This window comes from Natator depressus, chromosome 6 (assembly GCF_965152275.1).
Source record: "Natator depressus isolate rNatDep1 chromosome 6, rNatDep2.hap1, whole genome shotgun sequence".
Lineage (NCBI taxonomy): Eukaryota > Metazoa > Chordata > Testudines > Cheloniidae > Natator > Natator depressus.
In genome coordinates, this window is record NC_134239.1 from 34,423,108 (window position 1) to 34,438,188 (window position 15,081).

Genomic DNA, 15,081 nt, shown 5'->3' on the forward strand with positions numbered 1-15,081 from the left:
TTTCCCCAACTCATCTTGCACCTAAGCAACACAATAAACTGATTCATTCTTTGTTTTTAACTATATAGTAAACAAATGCTGTCCAGAGGATTTTGTTAATAAAACTGAGTTAAGAATTAGAACAAAAATACACGTCTTTAGTGTAAAAGAATATAAAATACACTATTGCCACAAATTTAATAATTTTATGATGAAACTAGTTTGTTTTTTGCCCCAGTTTTCAGACTATTTTTGAAAAACCCATTTATAGCTCTGATTGAAAAATAAGAGGCACTACACACTTCTCATTACATTTACAAGATGCAGACATGAGACCCAAATTCAGAAATCCTATCCATACTGCTGCAACAGTAAGTTACACTATAAATATAGATTTGTCTTAGGGCTTGTCTACATTGGCACGTTACAGCGCTGCAACTTTCTCGCTCAGGGATGTGAAAAAACACACCCCTGAGCGCAGCAAGTTTCAGCGCTGTAAAGCGCCAGTGTAGATAGTGCACCAGTGCTGGGAGCCACACCCCTCGTGGAGGCGCCTTCACAAGCAACGTAAAAGCACTGCCAGTGGAAACTAGCCCTTAGTAATAGATGCACTTCATTATTTCATCTATTAAGTAAAAATGTTTGTAATACAGACTTACTAAACTACAAAAATTCTACCACAGTCTTCTGGGGGTTCTACAGAACCCATGGAAACACATCTCACTCCCTCACTTGTCCCCCACTCCAACCACCCCAGGGAGAGTTTTTAAGATATGACAGTATGACTCGATCAACTACTAGCAAGTAAAAACTTTCTAGCTGCTTGTCACCAAGACATCCAGTAAGAACAGTTTTCATTACTTCACTGAAGTCCAAATAACCATGTTGTATAAATTCCTGGATCAAAAAAAGTAACTTGGAGGTAGAGAATATATTATCCTTAAACCACTCTGAGCGTAAATGCCAATCATGAAGTTTTGTAAAATGTTATGACATTTAGTAAACTTTTTATGTAGATAGAGGAAAGTGGAAACAGAAGCCACCTTTTAAGCAAAAATAATCAGAAAGAAAATCAAACTGTTTGTGAGTTTATAGTTTATTTACAAAACTCTAACAAAATGCTATATGATCAATATTATTGTAAAACACCTGAAGTATAAGATTTCATTAGCTTGGCTACAACAAAATATGCTTACAGCATCCCTAGGGGTTCTGGCAGCCATTGTCAATTTCCTGAAGCAAGTTTAAAGTTACTATGACATCATTTGGGGGCTTTGCTCAAGGCAGACCTGATGCAGAAAAGCCCTGAAGAGAATCTCAGTGTGCTCCAATCAAGGGATCGTTTGTGTTAAGCTTTGCTTTATTTTAAGAATCCTGCTTCCCCCTCCACCGCACACAGCAACTGTAGTGCCAATGCCTCAGTTCCAACAATGGCCATTTATTAAGCAAATTGCTTCAACAGTTCAAGAATACAGAATGGATTTTTTAAATACAGAAGGAAGAGGAAAAGCTACACAATGCTCCTTTCACTCAAATAAATGAATCTTCCAGGAAGCAAAAAACATTTAAGAGCCATTTCCATTTACTTCAATGGGCTTTGGATCAGGATCTTAGCTTAGTTTGTTCAGAGAGTCTGCTTAAGACTTAAAAAGCAACATCTGCCAACACATTATCATGCATAACTAATACTAGTTTCTTACACTAAACTCATCCAACTGTACTGAAACTCCAGTTAAATTTATATTCAGTGAAGTTATATCAAATGTTTTCTCCTCTCAATTGTTTCACTTTGCTCCAAAATCCTCATTTTTTTTCCCCCTCAAGGAATACAGAATCTCTTTAAGCAGAGTGCATATCACACTAGCAAAATATGATCCCAATTCTGCAAGTTACTATACGCAGGCAGACCTGGCACCCACACGGAACAGTCTGGAGGATCGGAATCTATATTTCCACAAATTTCCTTTAGCAAGAAAAGGACGTACAAAACAGCATACTCCCGTCTTTATTATTTCAAATTCAGACATAAAATTAAGGTAATATCATAGAACAATCTTTCAGTTTCCTAAATATTAGATAGTTTCTCAAAGTAACATTTATTATGGGAGGAGGAGCTATTCACATGCAACAGAGGGAAGAACTATTGTGCAGCAATTTGTGGAATTCAGGACAAGGCAAAAAATAATAGGAGTGACAAAAATAACACCAGGAAGAATCCACTATTTTCAGCATACAAGTCTTGTTCACTCCTAGCTTTTATTAAAGCAGCAAACTTTTTACCCCAAATACATTTAACTATTCATATTCTTAAAACTAAATTTTATAATGTACTTTAAAGTACCAGATTGTGCCATCCTTACTCACTCATTCAGACTGATGTTGTACTTTACAGTCATTCCTGTTGAAATTGAAAAAGGACTCATGATACAGTAAGTTGTTACTCTGCATGAGTAAGGGTGAAAAAATCTGGCCCTAAGTGATTAATATGAAAAAGTTTCAGTCATAGCCAAAATGATGTAAATTTAGTCAATAGAATGAGTACTCCTCTATACAAGTTTCACTCTACAGTGAACATAAAAAAAAAGTCAAGAATTTCCAGTCAATATTACTAAGACAGTAACACCCACCGCACATTATGAAACACATTTAAGGAAGCAAGAAAATGCAAATTGTGGGCCAGATTCTGAGCTCAGCTACACTAGTGTATACACAGAATAACTCCACTGACTTCAGTGATGTTATGCCAGATTCTGATACAGTGTTTGGACGGAAAAGGGTCTTACTCCATGAATAGTCCAACTGAAGTCAATGGAAGTACTTGTGAAGCAAGGTGCTACTAAACCAGAGAAAAACATATCAGAATCTGGCCCTGTAAACTTAATATAAGCATAGGAGGATTGTAATGATATTGTAAGACACACCTCCTAACCAGAAGCCAAAAAAAATGCATGTGTCAGATAAGAATGACACAGCTTCTAAGACACACTATTGAATCCAGTTAAAGGAAATAAACTAATATCTTAGAAATAACAAAACTGTTCTCTTAACATTTTTATTGTTCTTAACTTTTGTTGTAACTCAAGATAATACAAACATGCAGAATATAATTTAATCTCTCTCTAAAAAGGCAGCATATGATTTTTTTAACTCTAAACATAATTTTAATAATTTATTTTAAAACATTATTTTAAGAGCCTCCAGGAATCTCACATCAATTGACAGAAGCAGCCGCAGTAGAGATATAACACCACCACACATGTAAGTATACACACCCTACTTTTAAAAAGGGCATTAACCTTGTTTTAAGCACAGATAAAAAGCTCCAAAAAAGTGTAGCCATGTACCGAAGAATTTTAAAAGTGATGTACTTAATCTAGAATATTTTCAATGCCTAACTGAACCTGTTAATTCCCTGGCCTCAAACCAGAAGAGTGATCTCCTATGTACAGTGACCTTAAGATGTAAGATACTGACCATTATGAATGTGTTTGGGACATATTGTACCATCCCAACATGCCTAATTACTGCACTCCTACACTCACCAGCACCCTAGTTATGATAACTAATACTTGTAACATTTCCGTTAGGTTTAAAAGCTCCTCCTGGCTTTATTTGTTGTTTCTTCTTGGAAAGATACCCCTACGCTGCCCAGCTCTTTTTAGAGATTGTTTCTAAACTGCTTACATCGCCTGAAATAAAACACACCTCCCCAAGCATGAGCGCGGCCAGAAGGCCGTTAATCCGGAGAAGGGCCACGATAGGCGTTTCTGTGCGGCCCTCCCCCTCCAGCTGTTCAGAGCTGCCGCCAGCACCCTCCTCCACCCTCCGTCCTACACCAGGGCAAAGCGACAGAGCATTTCAGCCCCCCCAGCGGCCCCTACTAGGACCAGCAGCCGCAACTCGGGGTCTTACAGTGCCAGGGCGCCCTGTTGCTGCCACAACAAAGCAGCTTCCAGGGACCTTTTATTGACGCCCTATGCCCCCGATCCAGCGTGTGCACGAAGCAAGCCGCGGGAGCGGATCGCAGCGCACCCCGGCCCCGCGCTTCATCCCCACCGGGAGCCGGGCATCCTCCAGGGCAACCGCAAATGCCCGCAACCCCCTCCACCACCACGGCAAGCAACCCCGCGGCGAAGCGCCTCTCCCGGGGGAACGGGGCCGACTGCGAGCCACCCCCTCCCGCAGGGGCTGCGCGCCGCTGGGGACAAAGGCACCTCCCCCGGCGCCCCTCACCCGAGAGCTCGTCCGGCTCCAGCCCGGTCTCGGTGTCCAGCCCGCAGATCACGAAGTAGTCGGCGAAGCGGCCGGGTGCCGAGGAGCCGCCTCCGCTCATGCTGGAGCCCGAGGGGTGCGGGGGGCTCAGCGCGCCCGGGGGGAAGCGGCCATCGCCGGGGCTGCTCCAGCTGTTCCAGCTGCGGCGGCGGCGGCCGCTGCCTCCATGACGGAGCGGAGCGGGCAGCGCCGCACGGCATTGTGGGTACGGCCCCCAGCTGTTCCTGAGGGGGTGGGGGAAGAGAGAAACCGCAATGCTGCGCGTGCGCTCTGAGCGGATGGGATGACGTGATGTTGCTGCCTGTCGGAGGCGGGCCGGCTCTGGGCGGGGGAGGGGGCGCAGGTCTCACGGCATCTCCCCGCCCTTGTTGTCTCACGCGCCATCCTCTCGCGCTTTCCTTTCCCGCCCAACGGCTCGTCCTTCCCGCCCCCAGCCCGGTGCACGGGGCTTAGCTCCCTCTGCCCCTGGACCCCTGTTCCCCCAGGAGCCCGGCGGTGCTGGCTCGGGCCAGCGGCCTGTCCAGCCCGGTGTCCGGTCTGCCCACAGTGGCCGCTGCCCGGTGCTTCCGCGGGAACGAACAGGGCTGTTACTCGGGTTGCCAATTTTGATTGGACTATTCCTGGAGATTTCATCACACGGCAGTCTTTCGGTCCTGGAGACTCCCGGGCAATCCTGGGCGCTTGGCAACCCCTGCTGTTCACTCAGCCATCCCTGGTCCTCAAGTCCCAGCCTCCAGTAGTCGGAGGTTAAAGGATTAAAGGATGCTGGGAGCATGAGGTTGCATCCCTGCCCATCCTGGCTATTAGCCACTGCTGGACCGATCCGCTAGGAACTTGCCTAGTTCTTTTTTTGAGCCCAGTTATATTTGTTGGCCTTCACAACATCCCCTGGCAATGAGTTCCACAGGTGGACTGTGCATAGTATGAAGTATTTCCTCTTGTTTGTTTTAAACCTGCTGCTTATTAATTTCATCAGGTCACCTCTAGACCCTCCTGCTGCTCCCCACACACCTTCCAAGTTTAATGAGACTCTCCTTCAAACCCCTCATTATACCCCTTTCTCTGCCCTTCAAACCCGTAAAATTTTCCTAAATTTTCTCGTGAGGTAGACTAGGCAAGGTCAATCACAGACAGTGGTATAGTGTTGACCTATACTAGCTCCCTGGCTGTAAAAAAATATCCTTCCTCACAGAGACTCTAGTCTAAGAGCTATTTCTCTACCAAAAAAAAGTGGTTTTTTACAGTGCTGTAACTAACGCATGTTAACTATCCCGTTGTAAAAGCCTAGCGGAGACAAGGCACCTATGGTTCTTTCATGACAGTACAAGCCTGGGACTCGGGTTCAATTCACTTTTCTGCTGCAGACTTTTTGTATAACCTTGGGTAAGTCATCTAGTCTCTTTGTGCCTCACTTCCCCATCCTTAAAATGGAAATAATCATAAGACTGGAAGGGACCTCGAGAGGTCATTTAACCTAGTGCCCTGATCTCATGGCAGGGCTAAGTATTATCTAGAACTGTGGTTTTCAAACTCTTTTTCTGGAGACGCAGTTGAATAAAATGGTTGATGCCCGCAACGCAACAGAGCTGGGGATGAGCGGTTTGGGGTGGGGGGGGGGGCTCAGGGCTGGGGCAGAGGTTTAGGGTGCAGAGGTGAGGGCTGTGGGGTGGAGCCAGGAATGAGGGGTTCAGGGTGTGGAGGGGGCTCTGGGCTGGGGCGGGTGGTTGAGGTGCAGGAGGGGGTCAGGGCTCTGGGCTGGGGGTACAGGCTCTGGGATGGGGATGAGGGGTTTGGGTGTGGGAGAGGCTCAGGGCTGGCATACTGGCCGCCGCTTCCAGCAGCTCCCCTTGGCCTGGAACAGCAAACCGTGGCCACTGGGAGCCACAGTCGGCCAAACCTGCGGACGCAGTAGGTAAACAAACCGGCCCAGCCCGCCACGGTCTTTCCCTGCACAAGCAGCGGAACAAGTTTGGGAACCACTGCTCTAGAGAGTTATTGTGCCAAATTTGGAGACTTTCAATCATTAAAGTGTGAAAGAGGGATTTTAGCCCTGCTTAAGTGCAAATCTCATTGTAACCTTACCTATGGAGTCACTACTGACATCTCTGTAATAGATGAGGGGTTAGTTTGTATGATATTCACACATGGCTTTGACTAGTGCTTTATTAGACACATCCTTTACTTTTCACAATTCTAAGTTAATTATAACTTTACTAATAATTTTTAGTTTTGTTTGTGTCTGAGTCTTGTGTTCATGAAAAATACCAAATTAACAAACACCTTCAGAAACTGAAGTCCTGTTTCTTCATTGGACAGGTACACATGGGTAGCAGCAGTGTAAATTTGACACCACATCTGTGTCTCAGATATAATGTAGTGTTGTGGCTTTGCTGAGTGGTAGAAGAATTCAGGTCAGTTTCCTGTTTGGAACAGAAATCAGTGATGCAGGGCAATTTGTTTATTTACCAAATGTACACAATTCTTGTTTCCTCAAAGGGGGTGGAAATAAACAACACATAGCATCACCCTCTTGCAGAAGTCTCAGAAAAGAATTTCTGTCCCATCCACAGAAGCAGCTATCTTGCATTTCTGTTTTTCCTTAAGGTGTCATACAACTCTACATTTTCACAGTTGCAGGAAATTATGGGGGTGGGGGTTAGACAATAATTATTTAATTACAGTAGACATTGAGATTCAAAAAGTTAAAGCTTTATAATAAATAAAATGCAAATTGTGAAAATCGCATGTCAAAATTAATATCCTTAATTCAAACACTGATAAATTTTCAAATAGCATTTTTCTTACTTTGCCTATCTGTAAATTTCAGTTATTATTGATGAAAATATTTCTTTGGTTTGTGTGTGTATGGTAAAATTGCCACTTACCAACATTTATCAAGAACAATCTAATCCTTCCAAGCTTAGCTATAACCCACACAGCGCTGCTTAAGAACTCTCTGAGCATGGCTACTGTACAGTATCTTCAACAATTTCTATTGAGAGTTTCACCCCAGGATGCTTATACATTAATTACCCCTACCATGCAGGCCATTACCCTCTTCCACTATAACCCTGGACACGGTTAGTTCAATCCCCATCAGCTGAGAATTAGAGGGGGAAATGTTGATATTAGAAGACACATATCTTGATCATAGTAATAATCACAGCACACTGATTTCTCTTTAAGTACAGATGAAAAAGCTCACCCAGAGCTGCACTCACATATAAAAACTGCTTCTTTTTTTCTCCTTACACCATTCCATTAGAGCACATGGTTCACAAACCTTACAACGTTTCTTTGATAGAAGGAGCAATTATCTGTAATTCAACAAGTGCTCTTTCTTCTGCCTGCAAATAGAAATCAAAGCATTTTCTGGTCTTGCAAAAGAGGCGCCTGCTCCACATTATGAAAAGTAAGTCATTATACATTTACGGTACAGTTCTACTTCAACTTCAGCAATCTGCCACTATGATGGAGTATTAAGTAATGGTCAGGCACATCAATCACAGGATTTGTTGGATATGTCTAACCTCATTTTGAGTAGAGAAACGTATGCGGTACAGTACTGTATCTTTCCCAAACCCAAAGCTAACACATTGTAATTAATCATGGGGAAAAAAGAGAAAAGAAAAAACTAACTTTTTAAGCAAATGGAAATATATATATATTGTTTATTAAATTTAAATATATAAACATTTCTGTTGCAATGGTATATACCAGTGAGATGTATGAGATAAGATGAATTTCACCCTTGTGCAGAGGGCCAGCACAATGGCCTATGCATCATTCAAGTTCCATTTAGGCTGTTTTTGGGCTCACCTAGGACTTAAATGCATTGGCCTTTGTGCTGGCCCCCTGCACAGAGACAATTTTTTTCAACCATAATGTACATATATAATCATCAGTTGTGATGTTCTATATGCAAATTCAAATTGGTATGATACTTCCTTTTTAAATCGCTATTCTCAGTCATTCATAAAACTCCTAGGTTGCAGATTTTGGTCCAAAATTTCTCATGATTACTGCCCAGCAGTATTTTGTTCTGTGTTTTTTTAAGGTAAAAGGGGGTTAATGGAGTTTCTTAAAAATTAGTTCAGCAATTTTGGAGTTATCTAGACAGGAACAAAAAAAGGCTTCTTGCCTATTAAGAAAGTTTTCAGATCAAAGGAAATTTTACTCAGATCCTGAATTCTGATTCAATAAGTTAAATTGCATTGTACAAAGTTTAAAAAGTCATTTTCAGGTTTTAAAACAAAAAGACTTAAGACTTGCCATGCCTTCAGAATGAGGCATGGTGCCTTTTGCCATGTAAGAACAAGTGTGGTTATGAATAACAGGGATAAAAGGGATTAGTAGGGATGTTTAAAATAGCACACAGCACATCCACAGCATTCCATAACTATAGAAGAGTTAGATGAATATTCAAAGTGCTGGATATGACAGTCCATTTTGGCTCTGATCCTGCTGTCCTTGAAATCAGTGTAGAAATTCACATTGACTTCCATTATGCCATCCATGTTATGGCACTGCATGGTAGAAACTTGTATAAAAAGCTAGATAGGCTTCTGCACTAATGCAAAGATTAGTGTAGCAGAGGGAGGCTGTAGCAGCATTTTCCTGGTCTTAGGAGAATTTCTAAGCATTTTTCTTGTGCGGTCAGGCATCTTTCAAAGTCTTTTCCCATTTCTAGTGCTGTAAAGCTACTTGGACACACTGTGACACTCATCCAATTTCTTAGCCTGCACTTTGTGAGCTGATGGGAAGGGCGAGGGACGCTGTGAAATCTTGAAATTTTGCATACAAGTAACTTTTTCAATGTTATAAATGTTTCTGTCCTAGCCCTTCCCAGTTCACCTTAACAGCTTCCATTTCAGGAAGGTACAGGTTTTTGGTTATGCCAAGAAATACCATAGCAATCCAACATAAATAATTACCCATCCATAGCACAGTTCATAACAGATCTCTGCTTCAACAAGTGATGCTGCATTTCTGTTATTAAATAATGGAACTGGCATGGACATTGGCCCTAACGTCCTTTGGCATCTTTTTTATGGGTTCACTGTTCTTCCCCTTTGCTGGTTATCAGGAAAACCAAATCATCTTTCACTTTCTTGGTCCTTTAGTTTAGAAAGTCATTTGGGTTTTTTGGTTTCAATTCATTCTTTTAGGTCACCACCTCAGAATGCATCTTCAAACAAAACATTTTCAAATCATGCCCCACTCTTTGTGTGGGATTACTGGGAAGCAATACCTGAAAGCTGCTCTCCTTCACTCCTAAAGTGTCTGCTGGAATCACTCACTCTTTGTGCTGGTTTTTTCAAAGAACTGAGGCACCAGCAAGAACAGAAAAGACTTCACTCATTATTGACAGAATAACTAAACACTTAAAGCCAGATCATAAAGGCCTTACTCAGGCAAAAACTCGCATTGAATCACTGGGAGTGTTTCCTGAGTACGGACTCAGTAAAAATTGTCACGTCAAGAGCCTAGGATTTATACCTTTGCAGCATGTCTGGTGGCTCGAACTGGAAAATGATACATTACACCAATCCCTCACCACATGCATCCCAGAGTAGGAGCAGTTGTCGCATAAAGGTCATTGTCTTGAACTCTATAAAGTGTTGTTTGTTGAAATAAAATTTTGACAATCATCAGTTCACAACATGGAGAACAGGTTTTTTATATGGTGTAATTTTCAAACAGCCAAGTTAACGTTAGAAAAACAGCTATTCATATTGTATACCTTTCTATTACCTATTGCATTTCATGGAGCCTTTTTGATTACAACCATTCAAATAGTCAGGTTTGATTTTTTTTGCATTTTTAAGACAGCTTTTCAAATTTTTTTTCATGTTTACTTTGGTTAGGGATATGGAAGAGAAATTGAACATCTGTAAACTTAATGAAATTAAAAATATTGGTGTATAATCTTTGCTAGTTATTCTTCCAGTTCTATTGATGTTTGCAGTGTTATTTTAACCATGTTGGAGACAAGATGGGTGACGTAATATCTTTTATTGGACCAACTTCTGTTGGTGAGAGAGACAAGCTTCTTTAGGTCAGGTTCTAATGATAACAGTCCACTGATTTCATCAGACTATATTATCCCTTGAATGACTCTTTGTATAGTGAAGTATTCACATTACTCCGCTCCAGCGCTGCTTCAGCATAGGCTGTCAATGCATGTTAAGCATAATACGCAAAACCAGTCTCAAGTTGTCAATGGGCAGTAACAGCATTGAAACATGCACGTTAATGTCTCCAAATGAATCATTATGATGTTTCATGACATCAGTACTACAGTGTCTAGTATTCCATGTTTACAGGCATCTCCATTTCACCAGAATGGCTTGAGTACTTCCTGAAGTGCACCAGGGTGGCATATCAATGCATCATCCAAGCCACCTTTTATATGCAGGTGCCATGAAGCAAAGTGGATTCACTGGTTTTATATTTTCTTTAAATGCTATCATGAAAATAAAATATCATGCAAAAATGTACATTAAAACATTAGCACTGCCCTAGGTATTACCCCACTTTTTAACTTATCTGCAGCATACTATCCCCTTTGAAGCTTGAAATGTAAATCTGATCCCTGACTGATTCCCCTCCCCTCCATAAACTCACTAGTTTATTGATGCTGCTCTTGTGTACACCCAGATACCATAGCCCTTTTGTATACATAACTCCCACTGTGGTCAACTGGAATTTGGTGTGTGCAATGAACTGCAGGATTAGGCCTATTATTATTTCTGGTGTGCAGCCTATTAAAAATACAACTAAGTAAAATCATTCTTTTTGGCTTGCCCTATTTACAAATAGTTGTGGAGGGGTTTTGTGGGGAGAGGGAGCATGGTAATTACATGCTCCCAATTAAAAATACTGCTGTAGCCACCTTCCACACCAGAGTTCCCTCACAATCCTTATTAAAATAGTTATTTTTATTTTATATAAATTGTTACCATACATTAGAATGAAGTAAGTACTAAGACAAAAGAAGGAAAGAAAAACTTCCTGTACAGCTAAATAGTATACATTAGTTTACCACCGTATAGGACCACAAATATTATAAGTGAAGGCAGGAGATTTAAAAGAGGTGCAATGTTCTGGGTCAAGGATGCCATGTCAGCACTTTCAATGTGGTTTTAAAAACGTGATTTCTTTTTTGTGGGGGAGGCTCTGTTTAAAAAGAAAAACCTAAAATGTTAGAGTTATTCACCATAGCTCAACACAAATCTGGTACACATCATCAAGGATGCAGATAAGAGTATTATATTTGCATTAGATTTTAGGTTCCCTGGTTTAAGAGATGTTATTCAGATAAGTAATTCAAAAATATTTTAATTCTATTTATACCTTAGTTTTAAAACTCAGTTTTAATAATCTATCTGCTTTATTAATTTCACCATTTAGGCTGTCTGTTTTATACTTCACTCAGTGTGAAAAAGTTAAAGTCAGTTCCATTTAATAGCTCATACTCTACCACAACTCTTTTGGGTTTTCAGCCCTGCAGGGAAGTATTTATATCCCAGGAACTATCCATTTCCCCTTATTTTTCCCTCCCATTAAAACATTTTTATTCATATTGAGAGTTAAGGAAAATTGGAAGGGTTATTTTAAAAATTATTGTAAACTGTACACCTGAAACACATTAATGGGCTCAAAACGTTTGTGAAATGTTCAGCATTCAAGACATCCCACATACTTGCAACTATTAGCTAAACTAATTTATTTTTTCTCAAAATAGTAAAGACAATTATTTTAGAATTTAAACTAATCAAACACACACAAGTGCTAAGGATTCAGTCATCAAGATTTGAGAAACAAAAATGTCTGATAATTCAAGCTCAGAAGAAAATTTATTCCCCCCTCCTCTCCAAGCTCCCAGAAAAGGTTTTCAAGACTGAACAATGTCTTTGATAAATCTTTATCTTGGCTCAGTGAATGATCTTTATGTCTGATGGGCGCAGTGGCTTATTACATACATTAAGGCTATAGTAGACTAATTATTAGAGTGTCTAAAAAAGTACTTGGAAATAATCTGAGTCTGCCGGGTGAGTAGAACTGGAGTTAGCAAGCTTTGATTTTGTTAACCCATTTGTAACCCTAGGTTAGGAATTGTTGAACCCTGGGTCTCAACCTGAGGCTCCAGCATCTACATTGCATTATCCAAAACCATGTCCAACCACCCATATCCCAGACTTCCTAGCACTGCCCCCAAAATGTGGCTGCTCTAGCCCTTTGTTCATGGTGCAGAATGGGAAAACTTGACTGTCCAGAGGATAAAGGAAGTCAGCCCATGGGATTGTGGGATACTTTTGACAAACTCTCAGAGGACACATCCAGGGTGACTGCATCTATGCTGCAAAGCAATGGAACTTGTACCCTGTATCCTGGTTTCACTCAGGCCCTTCACCCCATGAGATCCTGGGACCACACCCTGGGTTAGCATGGTTTGTGTGTAAACGGAAGGGGGCTTAGGCTCTGGGGTTATATTGCAGTGTAGACATACCCCAACAGAAACAGAACCCAGCTGCTTATGTTGGGCTTTGTACATTCAGAATTGCCAGCATCTGAACACTGGATAGCTCTGTAAAGAAGTTGTTGGTCTGAGCTAATAATAAACTGTTCCCTCACTCCTATCCAGAGCGCACTCTTCCCTACAGGGCTCTCTGGACATTTTGGTGAAATTTAGGTTTTCTCCTTTCTCTTTTTCCAATTGTTTAACCGGAGAATTGAAAGTAATGAACAATATTAAAGAAACTCTATTTAGTAACTAAATTCTAATTATACTAAAAATACTAAATTCTAAACCCACAAACCAGAAATCTAGTACATATAAGGAGATAAAGAAATTTCACATATAACACCTTCCCACAAATCTTGAAATACAACATGAAGTAAGGAACTGGGTACGTTTAGTTTGTAAGGGAGGAGAATAAGGGGGGACATGATAGCAGTCTTCAATTACTTGAAGGGCTGCCATAAAAAAGATGGAGAAAAGTTGCGCTCTCTTGCCACAGAGGGCAGGACAAGAGGCAGTGGGTTCAAACTACAACATAGCAGATTTAGGTTGAATCTCAAGAAAAACTTCCTAACTGTAAGAACTGTAGGACAATGGAACAGACTGCCTAGGGAGGTTGTGGAAGCCACTTCACTGGAGGTTTTCAAAAGGAGGCTGAAGAGCCAGCTGTCTTGGATGGTTTAGCTGTAATAAATCCTGCATATTGGCATGGGGCTAGACTAGATGACCTTTACAGTCCCTTCTAACCCTATGATTCTATGATCAATACACAGCAAAACTGGCTTCCAGGTGAGTGTCTGAGGTATAGGTGAAATATAATGCAATTTATCTTGCATCATCACTGCAAAGTGGGTAAGTTATGAGTCTGAGTGAAAGTGGAGCCCAGGCTCTAAGCCACACCTCCAGCTACCCCTAGGGCACATCTATACTAAACACTGTTTAATTGCAGCACTGATAGACATACCAACATTAGCTTTCATCTAGCTGGTGCAAGTGATAGTGAGGATATGGCAGCAAGGACTAGCTGGCCTGTACTAGCCCTCCAGGTACATACTCTGGTTGATGATCAGGAGTCATGTGGCTTCAGTGCTATTATTAGCCATGGTCACTAGATTAAAGCTACTGTAGGTATGCCTACCTGCACTGCAAATTGCCTTAATTTGCAGTGTAAATATACCTCAAGTTTCTATGCACTACGGAGAGGTTGATGTACATGTGAAGAAGAGGGGGACAGGGGTGACTGCAGTAAAGGCATATCCATAGTTGTGAACTTCAGCTCGTTCTGTCACTTGCAGAAGTGCCACATGTGCTGAGGCCCAACTACACCTGAGAGCTGTTGGAATGAAATCAGGTTAATCTTGCATATATACAGCTCAAAAGAAAATCTTTCTGATTTTGATCTTTCTAGAGTGGAGATTCTACTTCGCTAAAAGGTAAAGGTGGACTTTCACTACTTTGCCAAAGTACAAAATGTGTATGTAGAAAGCAATACCAGAACCTGCATAGGGAACACATTAACGTTAGTACAGTGGTGGTAGCTGCTAAGAAATTATAGCAATGAATTTTTTTTTTTGGGGGGGGGGGGGGAAGATAGGTGCTACAACATAGAGGAGTTTAAAAACTAGACAAACTCTGAACAACTTTCTCCTACAGATTACAACTTTTCAGGTCAATTCTGTTTTGGTGGATCCAGAAGAGTTAGAAATATCCAGCTGCTTCCTTTTTAAATCATAGTAAACTGTACATAATGTTTTTTGGCCATATTAGTGAGCCTCACTGTACCCATATATCTTAGATATCACCCCTCATGAAGCTGTGCTAGAATTGTACTTGTTAGTATTTCCACAGCATAATCACAGTGCTGCAAAGACATTAAAAATAGAACCTAACTCTTGCATAGCACCATTTACAAAATGCATAATATTCCACATAGTTTAAAAGCTATTTACTAATGTTAAAAAATAATTTTCCAAGGTGCATCAAGACAACCTCTCGTTCAGTATTTCCATTCACTGAATGGGGTTGGTATAACCCCCAGCTGCCAGTAGGCCTTCCAGCTTGATACAGCCTTATCCCTTAGTAAAAGGCTGAGTATCATTAAGGCAGACAGGCTGAGAACACATCGGTGCCATTGCAAACCATAGGATGAGGGATTTCCAAAATTGTCCTAAGGTGAATTTAGTTTATCTTACAATAGTGAATATCCATCTATTTCATATACCATTTACCAGCACAGACCAACCAAAACAGGATTGCAAACTGAGTTTGAAAAGCTCAAAAAAAAAAATCAAAAAAGTGTTTTACTC

General features: G+C 41.1%; 1 protein-coding gene across 4 annotated transcripts in view; it reads right to left on the bottom strand.

Moving 5' to 3' along the window:
• DENND5A (DENN domain containing 5A) overlaps positions 1–4,480 on the bottom strand; it is a 110,726-nt gene extending 106,246 nt beyond the window's left edge. For 3 of the 4 annotated variants that reach the window (XM_074955022.1, XM_074955024.1, XM_074955023.1), the window contains exon 1: positions 4,213–4,479. In XM_074955022.1, coding sequence (XP_074811123.1) covers positions 4,213–4,312 — 100 coding nt within the window. In that variant the 5' untranslated portion in view covers positions 4,313–4,479. Of the gene's footprint in view, positions 1–4,212 lie in introns of all 4 variants that reach the window. The other variant, XM_074955021.1, reaches the window with a different exon arrangement.
• Positions 4,481–15,081: the final 10,601 nt, after the last annotated feature.